Consider the following 16,435-nt stretch of genomic DNA (forward strand, 5'->3'; position numbering starts at 1 on the left):
ATGAGTTTGTATAAATTATGAATTATTAAGGATAAGGCTTGGGTCCAGTGCTCTTGTGCACTAGATCCATTAGGATGTAAACACATGACAAATGTTTGACATATATCCGTATCTCAACATGTCTAGAATTCAGTGCATAGTAGTATTGGATTCAAGACAGATTACGAATAAATAAAAGAGATTCTATGAATGGATAAGCACTAGGGTTGCCAATTGATCTTCTTCATAGGGTTTGCTAGCACCACTTTAAGCTTAAAACGGCCAATCAGCACGATGGGCCACGTAGATCAATGACCCAACTTTAAGGTAAACTGTGGCATTGCCTGATTCTCGTTTTGTTCAGTAGAGAATCTTCATGTGTTTGCCAAATTTGGCTAAGCTTGATTATCGAAAGAATAAGAAATTTGTTTAAGCTTCTTTGTTACTATTAGTTTATTTGTTTTGACTTTATTTGTTTAAAATGTGAGAAAAAAAAATTAATTTAAAACAAATAAACCGACTTTGATAAACTTAATTGGCTTCCATGATGTAAGGTATTAGGAATTGTAAAATGAACTTGACAGTAGTTAGTGATCAACTTGATAGATGAGCTGTATCTCCAGCATCTTTTTCTTTGATGCCTTCTTTTTTTTTTTTTTTGGATTTTATGCCTTAAACGAAAGATATATATATATATATATATATATCAGTGTTTAATGAATATTTTTTCTTGATAGATAAGGTGACTTGAATTTTTTTTTTTTAAGTTTTAACCTATAACGTCCACTCTTAATGATAACTTTTTTATAATCAAATTAACTGACACGAGTGTGGTGACATTGGTAATGCCGTAATGGTAATTAAGGACAGCCCAATATCTTTTTTTAATTGAATGACACAAATGCTGATAAAAGAATAATTGGGAAACGAAAATGATTTTGAGTTTTGATCACAGAGCAAAAACTTTAGAAAAGATTTTTACAATGTTCAAATACGTAATCAAAGACTGGATTTTTTTTTTATATATAAAATTTTTGGGGCTGAATTAATCAGAGATTGGATTGGTGTTGTTGGAATGGGCCCATTCATGCCAACCTTAAGTTGAATTTCACGCAAAAAAAAAAAAGAAAAAACATGGGGCCATTTCACGTGGCCTGTGCTGCAATTCTGTTGTGCCCTTCTTAGGTTCTCAACAGACATTAGGACCCCAGCGCCTGCAAAAAGTAGAAGCTATTTTGTATCCATTGTCTCTCTTTCAATATATAAGCCTTGCATGATTAAAAAATTCAACTACAATCACCCATAAACAAAAACAAAAAGGGTAGTGATAATCACACCAGCCTTATTACACACTCACGGTATACAAGCAATACTAGAAACACAAAAAATCTCATAAGTCGCCACGTTGTGAGTTGTGGCAATTGTTGTAAAATTTTTTGTGTGCCTTAAATTTTTCCACTATATACACACTATTACATGAACTACAATACTAATATATTAGTGGTAATGTGTATAGAAGAGTGTTAGGCTTTTGTGGAGCTTAGTTGTATTTAATCCGGATTATAACTCGACCTTAAATAATATTGTTACGATTTTTAATGAGAGATTTTCGAGACTTAGTACATGGAGCGGAGGTAAGCGGTGGCCCATTTTGTAGCCTATTGTGAATCATGTGCGCAGAATAGAAAAATTGTTGTTTTGGAGATTAGGGTTTTGAATTTTTTTTTTAGAGAAAAAACTGTATTGCCTCATCTGGTATTTTTTTCTTGAGAATAGTAAAATCTTTGCAACTTCATGAACGTAGACAAATTGTCGAACTACGTAAATATTATCTTGTGTAATTATTATTATTATTATTATTATTATTATTATTTTTTGTGTGTATATGTTTCTCTATTTTTGCATCTCATGACAAATCTGAAATTTTCGTGAATATTCTCTTCAGAGGAGTGTGTGACTAGATTTTCCAAAACGAAAAATAATTGAGCATGGCCATGGTCATGTCTTGACAAAAGGGCCAGAATTAATTTAACTGAACCTTGAAGTGTATATGTCGGCATGTAATTGTTAGCCAGAAGATGTTCATTTTGACAATTATTCAACTGCTGCTAATGATTCGGTCTGCACAATATTTTGGTGTACGTTCATGTTCCACATGCAATACACAGTTCAACTGACACACATACATTGTCTTTAATTTGTTTGGAATTTAACTGATGGCTGGTGCTATTCTTGAGGCCAATGTCAATAACATTGTTGCTAGAAACTTTCATGTTTTGAGGGGATCATTCGACGTTGTATTTTGTTTTTATTTATTTCATTTTTTTTTTTGAGAAACTTTATTTATTTCAATTGGTCACACAAGACATAATGTATTTTGAGGAGAATGCTATGGTATTTTTTTTTATTTTATTAAGTACCGAGCATCTAATAATTAACTTGGTTTGATGTTGTCTTATTTAATATATATTTTATAATAATAGATGAACGGTTAAAATCAAATAGATATGATACAATACATATAAAATAAAAAAGAGTATGTATCGTATAATGATTTGTCTTTTGATGTTTATTTAAGAAGTTCTAGTTTATACTTGTGGGGACCAGTCAATCAACAGGCCTATTAAGGTCAGGATCGTGGGGCCTGTGGTCCATCCGATGATGCATATTCTTCCGAGGAGGCCAAGTCAGGTCATAAGGGTAATTACCGAGGGAGGGTGGTAGTTAATATCATGAAAGTAGAGTTCTGTATTTGTCCGAGGACGCCATACTCCTCGGTAGTATGCGTCCGAGGACGATCAGGACGCGGTCTTGTTACAACCGGACCTCGGAATTATGTCACCACTGAAGATAGGATAACAGACCAAGGGTAAGAAAGAAAAGACAAACAAATATCTATAACTACAGCTGCCTCCGCATTAATTACCTCTCAACCAACTCTCTGGCCGCATTAATGTGGAGGTGATACCTGAACAGTAAGGAGGCAGCCTTACAGCTGCCCATAGGAAGTTCCAGGAGGTGCTAGATGAGACAGAAAAAAATCCCCCGAACCCAACCTACACGTGTGTGGTGAGGATGGAACACAAAGGGTGGTATATAAACTGAAAGAAGAACATGCAAGGGAGGGATTGGAACAAAAAAGAAAGAAAGAAAGCATAGACTGAAGAACAAGAACGTAAAAAGTAAAAGAACTGTATCGATTACCAAAACAAAACGATCGTTGTGCCAGCTCTGAGCCTTCAATATATGTGAGGGTGAACCTTTTCATTCCACAAAAGTTAATATAGTTCTTAACACCCACGCTCTACAAATTATATTGTTTGGGCCTATTTACGTGCGAACCCAGTATCTTTTTGGGTCGTTACAAATCGTGTCCTTACAATACTCTTTAAAAAAATCGATAAATGACATTCAAATAAATTCGTCGAGCAATTACAACTTGTTTAGCACCTTAGGTACAGTACTTTAGGTATTATTTTTTACGTTCCCCTTTTAAAATTCTATTATGTGGCTTTTTTTTTTTCTTTTTTTTTTCATGGAATGGAAGTGTATTTTTAATCAAGTAGCCACATGGTTGAATATTAAGAGGGAACTTAAGGAATAATACCTAAATACTGTACCTAAATTTACCCTTTTAATATTATGAGGAGACATTTGTTTCCCTAAAAACAAATTATTTTTACACATAGAAAATTGTGATATTTCCTCGTATGGTATATGATTTGCTTGAGAGTTGACAATGGCGGGGGACTAGGTTTAATAATTAATCAAGTCGGGTCCCTTGATGTATTTGTGCAAACTCAGATACTGCATTAAAAATCTCCTTGCTCTGAGACTTTTCTTTTATTTGAAAAAATGAATGTGCTACTTTGGCCTAAATTTCATGGAAACCACTTGGTTGCAAAGTCATGGTTTATGACGAAGAAAACTAAGGGCCCATTTGGATTGAGGGAGAAATGAGGGGGAGTGGAGGGGAGTAAAATAGAGTAGGCTAAAAATAGGCTAATTTTGGGTCAATTCTACTCTACTCTATTTTACTCTCCCTCCCTCCCCCTCAATCTAAACGGACCTTAATGTTGTGCTTGGTTTGGATGAAAGAAGAGAAGATGAAAAATGAGAGAAGAAAAGGGAGAGTATCCAAATGTAGACCAAATTTGAAAGAAATGAAACTTGGGTTGGTTTAGTAATGTTTCATTTAGGAGGATTTTAGCAATACAAACATGATAATTGCATATGAAAAGGACATAGATCTAGACTTACACATTGTGTTCCACTTTCTTTTTCACTTTGCCTTTATATGTATGGACTTGCATTATTGCATTACTATTCTATCGCTACAGTTCAGCTGATTCAAATGCCATTTGTCATAATACCCTTAATCCAAGAGTTCTTATTTGGAGGGATAATTATTTCCAATTATCTCATGGTTAATATGTCACTTAATCCTTATTTGTCGAGTAGGTAGTATTTAACAATGGAAAATGCTAACAAGTGCCCTTAGGACACTTGTTAAGAATCTAGTTAAAGAAAGTTTTTATGAGAAAAAAAAAAAACAATTAATATTTTGACAGCTTTTTTCATTTTTCATAAAAGTGATCTCAAAATTTTCCTAAAATGGATTATTAACGAGTGCTCTAAGGGTGCTCGTTAGCATGACCCTTTAACAATTTAGCTTACAATACAAGTACTGCACAAGTTCTATAACATTAATATGTGTCACCCATCATAAAAACAATTCGATTATTCATTGTTGAACCAGTTTATAAGCTTTATACCATAAAATTTGTACTAATTTTAGTATTTTTCCTTTTTAAAGTATCATCTTTATCCCATTTGATTATGCTTATTCATCTAGAAACCATACACTTGTCAATTACTCAATGTGTGTGTTTTAAAAAAAATCCGGCTTGTAAGTTGTAACTATCAATCTATCACATGTCAGTTTTAATAGTTCCCTATGCGTGGTGGACTGGTGGGTGCTCAATTGGACCTCACCCTAGTTTAACTTCTGCATAACGTATTTAAGCCCAAAGGCCCAAATACTTTTCTGTCGAATGGGGCTTCATGGCTTTTACAGTTTTACTACTGTCTTTGCTTCTCGGAAAATATTTCCATGATCAAAAGATTTTCGTTGAAAATATTTGTCCATTTAAAATATATATATACACATATATATTCTATGAATTTTCAATTGAAATTTAAATTTTCCTTAAATAGTTCGGAAAATGAAAAATAAAATAATTTATATAGCATTGATAATAATAAAATATTTTATTTATATTAGTATTTACAAACTAATGCTTCCTTACGAATTTTTTAGCTTAAATGACACATTTCTAACAGAAAAGTTTAAAGTTTGTTGAAAAAAAATGTCCAGTATTCTTAATTTCTTATCCCCACGCCATTATGTCTTTTTTAAAAACAATAATAATAATGGGCCCAAAAGTTTCCACTCGCGTTTTTAGGAAAAATGTTTTCTGGAATAAATTCCAGCAAAACATTTTCCTTTATTCTCCTACTTTATAACAAATATATTTGATCTTCAAAATTTTTTTCGAAACAAATTGGAAGAAAAAAAAAATTTCCAAAAATTTATTTATTTTGCATAACATGATAAAGTCTGTTAATTAATTGATTATTTTTATAGGGAATTTATTTTATTTTGAACAGTGGAAAGAACCAATTAATTTTCATAGTAGAATATCTTCTTCTTCTTTTCTCTCTTTTATTATTATTATTATTTTATAATTTATAACTTATAGATCTTCATGAACAATGAAAAAAACATGATAAAGTCTGTTATTTTTCAGTGACATTGTAAATTTACTTACAAAGACAAAAGTAGAGGTCGCAGACCACTTTACAAGATCAAGGCCCGAGAGGCATAATTCCGAGGCCAATTTTGGGTCCAAGGCCTAGACATGGCACAAGAACTTCCAAAAAAGCTTTGTAGTCCGTGCTGTGAAAATCTATAAAGTTTCTAATATAATATTTACAAAAACTCAGATCATATGTCATTGCTCAAACTATACTAAATATTAATTAAACCGATCTTTTGGAACTTGAAAGAAAAAACACTCGTTCAAAGTTTCGGTCGCTTCGATTTTTTTTTTAGTCAAACTCAAAACTATCTATTTCCTTTGGGTATTTTTATTACTCGAAAATGTGTCCAATTTTATTATTATTATCTTTTTCTCATTAATTCACGGCACCAACAAATGACCGTGCTTCATGCTTGAAAGAAGAGAAGTTATTGGTGTAACTTGGGGAGGCAGAGGCAGAGTGGCTTGGATAGCAAGCTTTGCGGAGCTCATTGTATTTGTCTAAGTCAAAGTTATGGATTTTCATAAGCTTTTTTTGTTTGGCTTTGAATCGGCGCTGGAAATAGCCTTCAAAAGTGGGTTCTGTAGAGGTCTTTAGAAAGAACCCATAGCCAAGAGCGAAGTGAAGCGAGGTAACAAAGAAGCAAATGGGTTCCATCACGTCCCAACTGAGCTCCCAAAAGGTGAGCCTCATGAAGCCCAGTGTTTGGAGAAAAACGAAGCCCAATCCACAGTATAGTTCACCACGGACCAAGCCCCGGGCTTTACTGTCGATTAGGGCCTTTTGCATTTCCATTTGCTCCAATTCTCTCCTCCTTGGGTCCTTCGGATTGGCTATTGATTCAGAAATCAGTGTCTCCATTGATCTCGCCACCTGTAGCCAATAAAAAAAAAAAATCAGTTATTGAATAATATGCACATATATGCTTAATGGGCTTAATCAGAAATCACTAGTAGTGACACATATCTATAACTTCTTAAACAGCCTAAAAATGAAACTAGACGTGATTAAGAATACATTATGATGGGTTCAGATTACCTTCGGTGCAATTATGCACCGGACATGTGAATACGTGTCCTTATTTTAAGGTGTTCAGTTGACTAATACATTAAACACCGCATTCAATTATGAAGTTGTCCGTCCACTAGGTCCATTGATCATCAAGTCACGGGTCCATATATAGGATCTATTTCTCTCCAAAAATAGGACATGCATTTGGATTAGGCACAGGCAATAAATTTTCGGGACCACGCATGGCAGTGAAGTTGGATTTTAATTTTATTATTATTATTTTTTTAATGCTAAGTTGGATTTTATTAAACAATGCCATAATCTAAAATCCAAATCCTCGTGGACACATTAGACCCAAGTTTCAAAAAACACCAATTATTAGTTTAAGGAAATTTCGGGATACTATACACGTGCAAACAGAAACTTGTTGCATGATGCAAACGTGTCAGTTTCAAACACTCGTGACTCGCAGTGACTATCACTCACACGCCTCTGAGAGCGAGGAGACACGCTCACATGCAAGCATTACGCAAAATAAGGACTTTTGCATTTTAAGGCAAGCGTGTAACCACAGCCTCAAGACGCGCGTGTGACAAACCACATAACCGGTCGTTACAGAAACGCTACCACCCCTTTTAGGTTCCAAAAACGATGACGTTTTGGGACTATATAGGAAATAACGGAAAGAATAAAATTATTAAAAAAAAAAAAAAAATGGTACCTGTTCGGGTCGAAGGAAAACTACGTTCCCCAAAACGATGACGTTTCCCGAGTCATCTAACATTTTGGCAAACTCAGCGCCTTGATCTTCATTTTCACATCCCTGAACACAGACTCGGACGAACTCAGAGTACGAAATCGAGCTCTTCGGAATCTCTCTCAGCTTCGCTTTCAGCTTCTCCACCTGCGAAAGCCTCAGGATCTTCTTCGCCTCCTGGATCGAGATTCCAAAAACCGAATCTCCGGCGAAGGCTGCTTTTTCCGGTGCCGGAGGACTCAGTCCGTCGAGGCTGATCCGATCGCCAGTAATGTTGATGGCTCTGAGCTTCTCTCTAAGCTTGTCTCCGACCGGAACGGAGAGGAACTCCGGTAAGGGACTCATCGCTCTCCGGTGAAGGAATCGCCGGAAAAAGCCTTTCTCGGAGGAGTCCGGCGAGGCTATGTACTCGCGGTGGAAGCTAGATTTGGAAGCGTTTGGAGGTACCACGGTTGAGGATGGTGAGATCGGTGAGAAGTCTTTAGTGACCGCCGGTGATGTAACTCTGTAACCGTCAAATAGTCGCTTCGCTAGCGTTTTCCGAAGCGCCATTGGAAGAAACAGAGTTTGAGAGAGAGAGAGAGGGAGTTTTTTTTGGATTCCGATATTTGGGGGCTTATTCGCGTAATAACTATGAGAATTTGGGAAGATAGCTTTGTTGGTATTTATAATGGTCCAGTGTATGAGGATTATAGAGAGAAGAATCTTAGGGGCATCCTTTTTTGTTTTTTTGATCAAGAGAGGTGGGAGGGCTAGTATGGTAAAAGAGTTAGAACAATGATATTTGTATTTTTTAAAAATATTTGTGAATGGAAAACAGGAAAAACGTGTAAAAATATACGTAATGTTATCTAAAAATTGAAAATGAATTTTTTAACCATTCTACACAGGGAGCCCAAGCCTTTTGGGAAATGAGAAAGTGAAATTAATTATTTTTATTATTCTATTTATAATATAATACGTTTACCTTTCTGTAATTAATTTGGTTTTTTTTTTTTTTTTCCTTTTACAGAAGAGTGTGATTAGATTCCAACCGAATTCTATTTCATTATTTATTGTTTAGATTCTCTTATGTAGGTAGTAATAGTATCTTTAAAATATGATAAGGAATATGACCAAATTTTTATGTGAAATATTTTAATTGTAACCTTTGATTTATATTTTAATTTTGTTTCTAAAAAAGACTTTTGATTTATATTTATGAATGAAATGTGAATATTAAAATGTTTCAAAATTCATAAGTTTAAAATGACATATCATGGGTTCTAGTTAGTTCAACTAGTAAAATCTCTGATGGTTAAATAAGAGGTTTGGAGTTCAATTCTCACCTACATCAAAACTGATTGATATTTTGATTTAATGATAAAGAGTTATTATTAGGAATGGATGTTATAAGTTGAAATTCTTTATATATAAAAAAAAGACATAACAAATTTTTAAAGAAATTATAAGTTTGGGTTTGATTAGCAAGTGTCCTTTATACATTTGTGAATGAATTATTTAAGAAAGTTTTGATACCACTTTTATAGGAAAAAAAAAGTATTCAATTTTTTTTCCTATAAAAATTTCCTAAAATAATTCACTAAAAAATGTTCTAAGAATATTCACTAACAAAATCCTATAAAATTTACTACTTAAAATTACAAATCAATATCATATGATAATAAAATTTGTAAAGATTATATAGTAAAGTTTGTGTTTTATTAACATAATTCTAATGAAAATGATGCACTCATAACAATATGTAATCTCGGTAAGTTATAAAAAAAACTTCTTGAAATTTGTTGTGATGCCAAAAAATTCATTTGAAAATATATAATTACTACGTCCTAAAAATACACATAAGAATCATATAATTTTAAGTATTACTGAAACAAATAATTTTGTTAATTAGTGTCCTGAGAATAAGATCACATGTTAAGATGTATCAAATACTCTATAAAAATGAGTTTTTTTGTATAATATTTTTAAAAAATTATATACTAATATTTAGAAGAATCTGGTTAATAGTTTTCTTTATAGTATTTTTTAATAAACAATTTTAGAAAAAAAATTTCATACCAATTTTATTAAAAAACAAAAAATTATCAAAAATATCAGTTTTTTTTATTTTTCTTTTCCTATGAAAAGTTTTTAAAAATAAAATCCTATTTAAAAATGCACAATCTTCATAAATTTGTGCATGTATTATTAATAAGTACTACTATTTATTTTTTTTTCAAAAAAATTAAAGTATCCTTGGGACATTAATTTAAAGGTTTGAAAACTTATTAGGAAAACGGTAATTAAGGTGGTTCTTATGCAAGTGATTGGCTAGTAGTTTTCACGCGCGCGTAATTAGAGAAAAATGTTGTCATTGAAAGTGTCCAAAGTTTTTGTGAGAAAACAAGAGTGGCCCTCATTTAGTTCGTCCGCAAAGTATGGAAATAAGACATGGTGCTTGGAATTGAGAGCTGGGGATATTAAATAGATTCCAAGGGCTGGTTTGGTAGACAAGCTCAAACTCACATTTCCCACTTTTAAACAACTTTTCAGATTCTCTTAACCAAAGAGGCAAAATCAATGAGTATATTATGTATTGGGAAATGCTAACGAGTGTCTTTAGGTCACTGATTAAGAATCTAGTTAAAGAAAGTTTTTATAGAAAAAAAAACAATTAATGTTTTGACAGCTTTTTTCATTTTCCATAAAAGTGATGTCAAAACTTTCCTAAAATAAATTGTTAATAAGTGCCCTTAGGGCGCTCGTTAGCAAATATAGTATTTACAGCACTAAGTATCTTCTCCCTAGTACTGTTGGTAGATACAATTAATCCTTTTACAAATTCGTACTTGTCATTTAATAATTTCGATAAATGTAATTTTTTTTTTTATAAATTAAGAAGTAATTCTTTATTCCATGTTGTATAATTATGTAAATTTTATTTTATTAAATAAAAATTCTAAACTACTTTTGACACTAGTTATAGATTTTTTTTTTTTTTTTTTTTTTTTTGAGAAAGAACACTAGTTATAGATTAATTGATCTTGACCAACAACCATCGTATATTCGAATCACGGTAATTAATCTATTTATCTTTTTTATCCAATTGTTTTCTCGTTAATTACGTCATTTTTTATGAGTTATATGGCATATATGATTTTTTTTTTTTTGGGTCAAATTCTCTTCCTTAATGCATGTTTGATACATTGAATAAAATTATTATATGAATGATAACTCTTATTTCTGAGAACAAAAGAAGTAACTAAACCTATTTAAATGTTTGGTTGTAAGTTGTAATATTAGATCAAAACTTAAGATCTATATTTAAAAAATATATTACTTATACAACTATATTTCCTAAAAAAATTTGGGAGGTTTTTTTTTTTTTTATGATTTTATTTTTTGAAATTGCTATGTGCGCATGAAAAGTTTGTATATTTAAAAATATATTAATTTAAAAATTATTAGATCTATTAAGAAGTAACTATTATACCAGAGAGGAATAATTATTCCTTATTCTAAAAACTATTCATGATGAATGAGGGGCTGTTTGGTTTTTAAAATGTCATCACTCATCACTTCTCACTCAATTTTCGTCACTCATCACTAAAATTACCCTAATTTGCTATACCCCACACATTTGACACCATCACTCAGTTATGTTTTCAACCAAAAAAGCCAAAAAAAATAGGACCCACACACTCTAACCTCACCTATGCACTTGACCTCCTACCCGGCCCTATTAACTCCACTAACCAGTTGAAACATCACTTTACCATCACATTTCTTCTTAATTTATACTCCACTCACCGTTGGTTTCTTCCTCCCTCGTCCTCATTGAAACCGAGCCCACAACACCTCTCGCTTAACATCCTTACTCCTCATAAAAGCCGATCCAACTCCCCTCGTAACTTCCATCAAGGCTTAAAGTCGATCTGACGCCCCTGTTCTAACTCCCCTGTTCCTCCATTCGTGACCCATTCATGTTTGTTCAAGGAATGGGTATTTTGAAACCCATTCATGATCGTATTTTGAAACCCCAAATCCAAATCCAAACCCATCCTTACCCGGTCATGGAGTGCAGTGAAGACCAAAAATATTTTGTGATGAAGAACCAAAAAAAAAAAAAAGAAAAGAAAAGAAAAGAAAGAACTGCAGAGTTGAGACCAAAAAAAAAAAAAAAAAGAAGCTTAAAATGAAGAAAGCTTACAACAAAGAAAAAAAAAAATCGTGATGATCTCAAAAAAGAAAGAGGAAAAGAGATGGTTTGAAGGCGGCAGATGGGTATGGAGAGAAGAGAGTGGCTTGGGAAGAGAAGAGGAAGAAGAAAAAAAAGAAAGAAAAGAAATGGTCTGAAGGATGAGAGAGTCATTGGTAGTCAATGAGTTGGCAAGGAAATGACAGGACACAGAAAACGGGGGCCACCACGTGAATATATTTACGAAAATGCCATGGAAACAAAAACTGAAAACAAAGCCAAACAGACTTCTCAACCGTGGGACCCACATATTTTGAGTTATGGGTGATGGAAATAGAGTTATGGGTGATGAAAACACAAAAACCAAACAACCACTGCTTGTTTAATAAAAACATAAAAATACTAAAAAATAGACAAAACATAAGAATAACTATTATATGATAGTTTCTTTTACCATCTACCAAAAATGACTGACAGAGATAACTGAATCTTAAGAAGAGAACTTAAAGAATAACACTTAAATACTATACCTAAGTTTTGCCCATTTGTATTAGGGCGTGCACAATTTAACTCCCGCCACTACAAAAGTTCAAAACTTGGAAAGTATTTATGGGCTTTGTGTACCATACCATCAAATTAAAGAGAGCCATAATAATCATTATTCTTGTTTTCTTTCTCCAAAAATGGGTATCTTTTTGTAGTGGGAATAGTAAAAAAATTATGTGCAAATTGATTTTCTTTGGGTTATTATCAAGAATCGTGCTACATTTATAGCATTTTCACAATATTTTTGTAACAAATTATAGGTAATAAGTTGTTATTGGTTCTCATTTGAATCCATGACTTAAATTACATTTCTACCCACCCGTAAAAGTTAATAACAATATGCCACTTAAAATTGAGTCCAAATCTTTTATCCTACTCTTCCTGCTCTACTATATACTCTACAAATAAAAACATGCCACATGTCTATCTAATTTATTAAATGCTAAATTTATGCATTCTATTATTTTAATTACCTAAATATGATGAGTTATTTATTTATTTATTTATTTTAGGAAATTGAAATAATAGAAGACATAAATTTAGTATTTAATAAATTAGATGGACATGTGGCATGCTTTTTATTTGTAAAGTATATAGTGGAACAGGAAGAGTGAGACAAAAGATTTGGACTTCTTAAAATTTGTTGCGAAAGTGTTATAAAGAAATATTATATAGAGTAGCATTTATCTATTTTCAAATGCCTAAACATTCGGATTTAAAAGAGCATATACCATTGTTATTACCCAATGAATGTTAGCAAATGAAAATGTAGCGCAATAAACGTGTTCAACTCCGCTAGCGTTGGGTTTATTGGTGCAAAGGTCTAGGACTTCGAAAAGACCGTAATTCTAAGTTTGTTTTTATAATTTCGTAAAGGCTAAATGGGAGGAAATTAAAAAAAGGTTTTGGACAACCGAAAAGTCTAAAACCATAAAAAATTTCACAATTTTTACCATAATTATGACATGTTAGAGTGTGATGAGTGAAGAAAAAATAATTAGTCTATATGTAAATAATAGTTAATCACTTACAATCTATCACGATACAATTATAACAAATAAGTTGTAAAATAATTTGAGGTCTTCAAACCAAATTTGGGATAACAAACAAGATTTTTGGTTAGCCATTACCTCTTTTTTTGTGACTTGTATCTTTTCACCAACCCTCGACGAATTGAGATTTCGAGAAAAAGTAAAAACAATGATGATGGTCCATGCATGAACGATTTTGATGCTCTTTGCCATATACTTACAAAAAATGTTAGGATTTTGTTGTAACTTTTATCATATTTAATTGTCTGTAGTGCTGGTGACTGGTGTGAATTTAGGCCAAAGTCTCTTTACTTGTCAGTTGTCACTCAACGGCTCTCTATTGTGCTGCATGTTAGCCTCGTCCTCAGCCCTTAACCCTATCGTGCATGCTTGCCAATTTGCCACCACCAAGCTTCCAATGAATTCCTATACGTGTCTCAAACTCTCTCAATCCTTCTCTCTTTTTCTTAGGAAAACAAATTCCAAGAACACCCATTTGTATGCGTCAATTGAAAGCGATGGAAAAAAAGAAAAGAAAAGAAAAGTAGTTAATCGATTTAAAAGTGAGACAAATAACTAATGGATTTTACTAATGTGTACCCTTAGGGCACACATTAATTTCTATTTTTGGAAAAAAATTTCTCGAGAATTGAAAACGTAATGACAATTTTTTTAATTTTCGAGAAAATGTTTCCAAAAATAGAAAACTTAATATATACCTTTAGGACACACATTAACCAGACCCATAACTAATTACAGTGTATCACATTGGATAATTGTGGAAAGTTTTGTAGTCCAAGAATTACTATTTTCTTAGTGTAATGTCAGAGAAAACTGCATGTATCTATGCTTAGTATTTATATAATTTACTCAGAGCCTCACAGTCAGTTTCATGCAAGCTCAAAAAAAGAGAAGATAACTGTGGCAGGTCAATGGTCAACATAAAATTTAACCATTTTATTATGAATGGTAATGGATAAGATAGAATAAAAGGACAAGAAAAGAATATATATATATATATATATATAACTAAAATCTTGAATAATCTGATGAAGATTTATATTTTGAATGCAAACTTTTGGAATTAATGCTTGATTATTGTTGTTACTTGCATATGAGTTCATCAGTAACAATAATTTTATTATGCACTAATCACAAATTATGTTGAGAGTTATAAAAAATAAATGTAAAAAAAAAAAAAATTGTGTCCTTATACTTACTGTTTAAACTATAATATGCATAAAAAGAATAAACTATAATAAAAGAATAAAAATAAAATAGAAAATATATAATCTCTTTTCTTTGATATGCTTTAGAATTTTATAAAATAAATAATAGAAACATAAGAAATATATAAATTTATTATTACTAAGTACATTTTATATATTTATCTTTTTTCAAAATACCTATTGTGGGAGTAAAAGACCAGGAGGTCCATGTTAATGTCCACATTGGGCCAAGGGTCCAGTCCAAGGAAAAACCCCTCCTTAGCCATGGAAAGAACTCTCCTCGGCATGGATGTAGCTAAGGACAAAGGGGGCAACCTGCCACTGGTAGTGACACTCCAGGTCATTCCACGGAACATAAAAAGTACTAAAGCAGAAAAGGATAACGGAGAAAATGGAAATGTCAGAGGGAAAGGCTGCCATGATTTCATTCAGTGCCTTATGCCTGACATAGCCATGCTTTTCTGCCTTTACAACCACTCCCAATAACTGGAGGGGAGGGTTAATGGGACAAGTACCAACCCTAGGAACCCCATTCAGGAGGAATGGAATTACTATAAAAGGGGAGTGGAGGGAGACAGAAAGAGGGGGCTGAGACCCCCCAACACACCAGAGACACCAAAAAAAGCTCCTCGGACCGTGCCGAGGACGAATCCTCTCTGGTAAGCTCAGACCATCTCAGCTTGATCGTGAAGAACACCGTGCTAACCGTTGTCTATACACTAAAGCCCAGCTCTTTGGCCCACTCTCTACAAATTCATTGTACCGGGCTCACTGGTCTAAGGTCCCATGCATCTTAGGCCTAGCCTGAAAATCGTGACCCTACAATTGGCGCCGTCTGTGGGAAGAACTTGTGCGTTGGCGAATGCAACAGTTAATCACGGTGGGATCAAGCTCCTATCAACAGGAGTCCCTCAAGAAGACCATCTTGGCGGTGATACAAGCTACACGAAAGCCTCCCTATTATTTCCAAGAACACACCGTCGTTGTCATGACTCAGCTTCCACTTAGGTCTACACTTCGAAGCGTTCATTACACGGGAAGGATTGCTAAACGGAGCGCGGTTCTAGGGGCTTCTGACGTCAGATGTGTGCCCTGTGCACTTGTCAAGGGGCTAATTCTTGCGGGCCTAGTAGTCCGGTTCGCTGAATTCCCTTCGGAGAAAGAAGCCGAGGGCCAAACCAGAATCTTTTGAAGCGGTTAAACAGAACCTTAGCTATGTCGGGCCCCCGGACCTCCGGTTTTGAGGAAATTAACGCGCACTGACAACTTTCTAAATGACTGAGCGCTAGACAGAACCAAAATCTTGCATAGTCCTCGGACTCAAACATATGGGGAAATTAGCTACTCCAACAAATCTAAGTACTAGACAGAACCAAGATCTTGCATGGTCCTCGGACTCAAACCTATGGGGAAACTAACTACTCCAAGAAAATCTAAGTACTAAACAGAACCAAGATCTTGCATGGTCCTCAGACACAAACCTATGGGGAAACTAACTACTCCAAGAAAATCCAAGTACTAGACAGAACCAAGGTCTTGCATGGTCCTCGGACTCAAACCTATGGGGAAACTAGCTACTCCAAGAAAATCTAAGTACTAGACAGAACCAAGGTCTTGCATGATCCTCGGACTCAAACCTATGGGGAAACTAACTACTCCAAGAAAATCTAAGTACTAGACAGAACCAAGGTCTTGTATGGTCCTCGGACTCAAACCTATGGGGAAACTAGTTACTCCAAGAAAATCTAAGTACTAGATAGAACTAAGGTTTTGCATGGTCCTCGGACTCAAACCTATGGGGAAACTAGCTACTCCAAGAAAATCTAAGTACTAGACAGAACCAAGGTCTTGCATGGTCCTCGGACCCAAACTTATAGGG

The 16,435-nt window shown here is 33.6% G+C and overlaps 1 protein-coding gene across 1 annotated transcript; it reads right to left on the minus strand.

Moving 5' to 3' along the window:
* Positions 1-5,755: 5,755 nt before the first annotated feature.
* Positions 5,756-8,218, minus strand: LOC115974281 (calcium uniporter protein 4, mitochondrial). The gene is made up of 2 exons (XM_031094552.1): positions 7,535-8,218; positions 5,756-6,675 (listed from the first exon to the last, which is right to left on the minus strand). Exons 1-2 carry the CDS (start codon positions 8,120-8,122, stop codon positions 6,178-6,180), a joined length of 1,086 nt encoding a protein of 361 aa, XP_030950412.1. The 5' UTR covers positions 8,123-8,218; the 3' UTR covers positions 5,756-6,177.
* Positions 8,219-16,435: the final 8,217 nt, after the last annotated feature.

Source organism: Quercus lobata, chromosome 2, assembly GCF_001633185.2.
Source record: "Quercus lobata isolate SW786 chromosome 2, ValleyOak3.0 Primary Assembly, whole genome shotgun sequence".
Taxonomy (NCBI): domain Eukaryota; kingdom Viridiplantae; phylum Streptophyta; class Magnoliopsida; order Fagales; family Fagaceae; genus Quercus; species Quercus lobata.

Coding starts and splice junctions, on each gene's coding strand:
- LOC115974281 (XM_031094552.1), bottom strand. CDS start 8,122: ATGGCGCTTCGGAAAACGCTAGCGAAGCGACTATTTGACGGTTACAGA. Junction 6,676..7,534: donor TTTTCCTTCGACCCGAACAG/GTACCATTTTTT, acceptor TATTGGCTACAG/GTGGCGAGATCAATGGAGAC.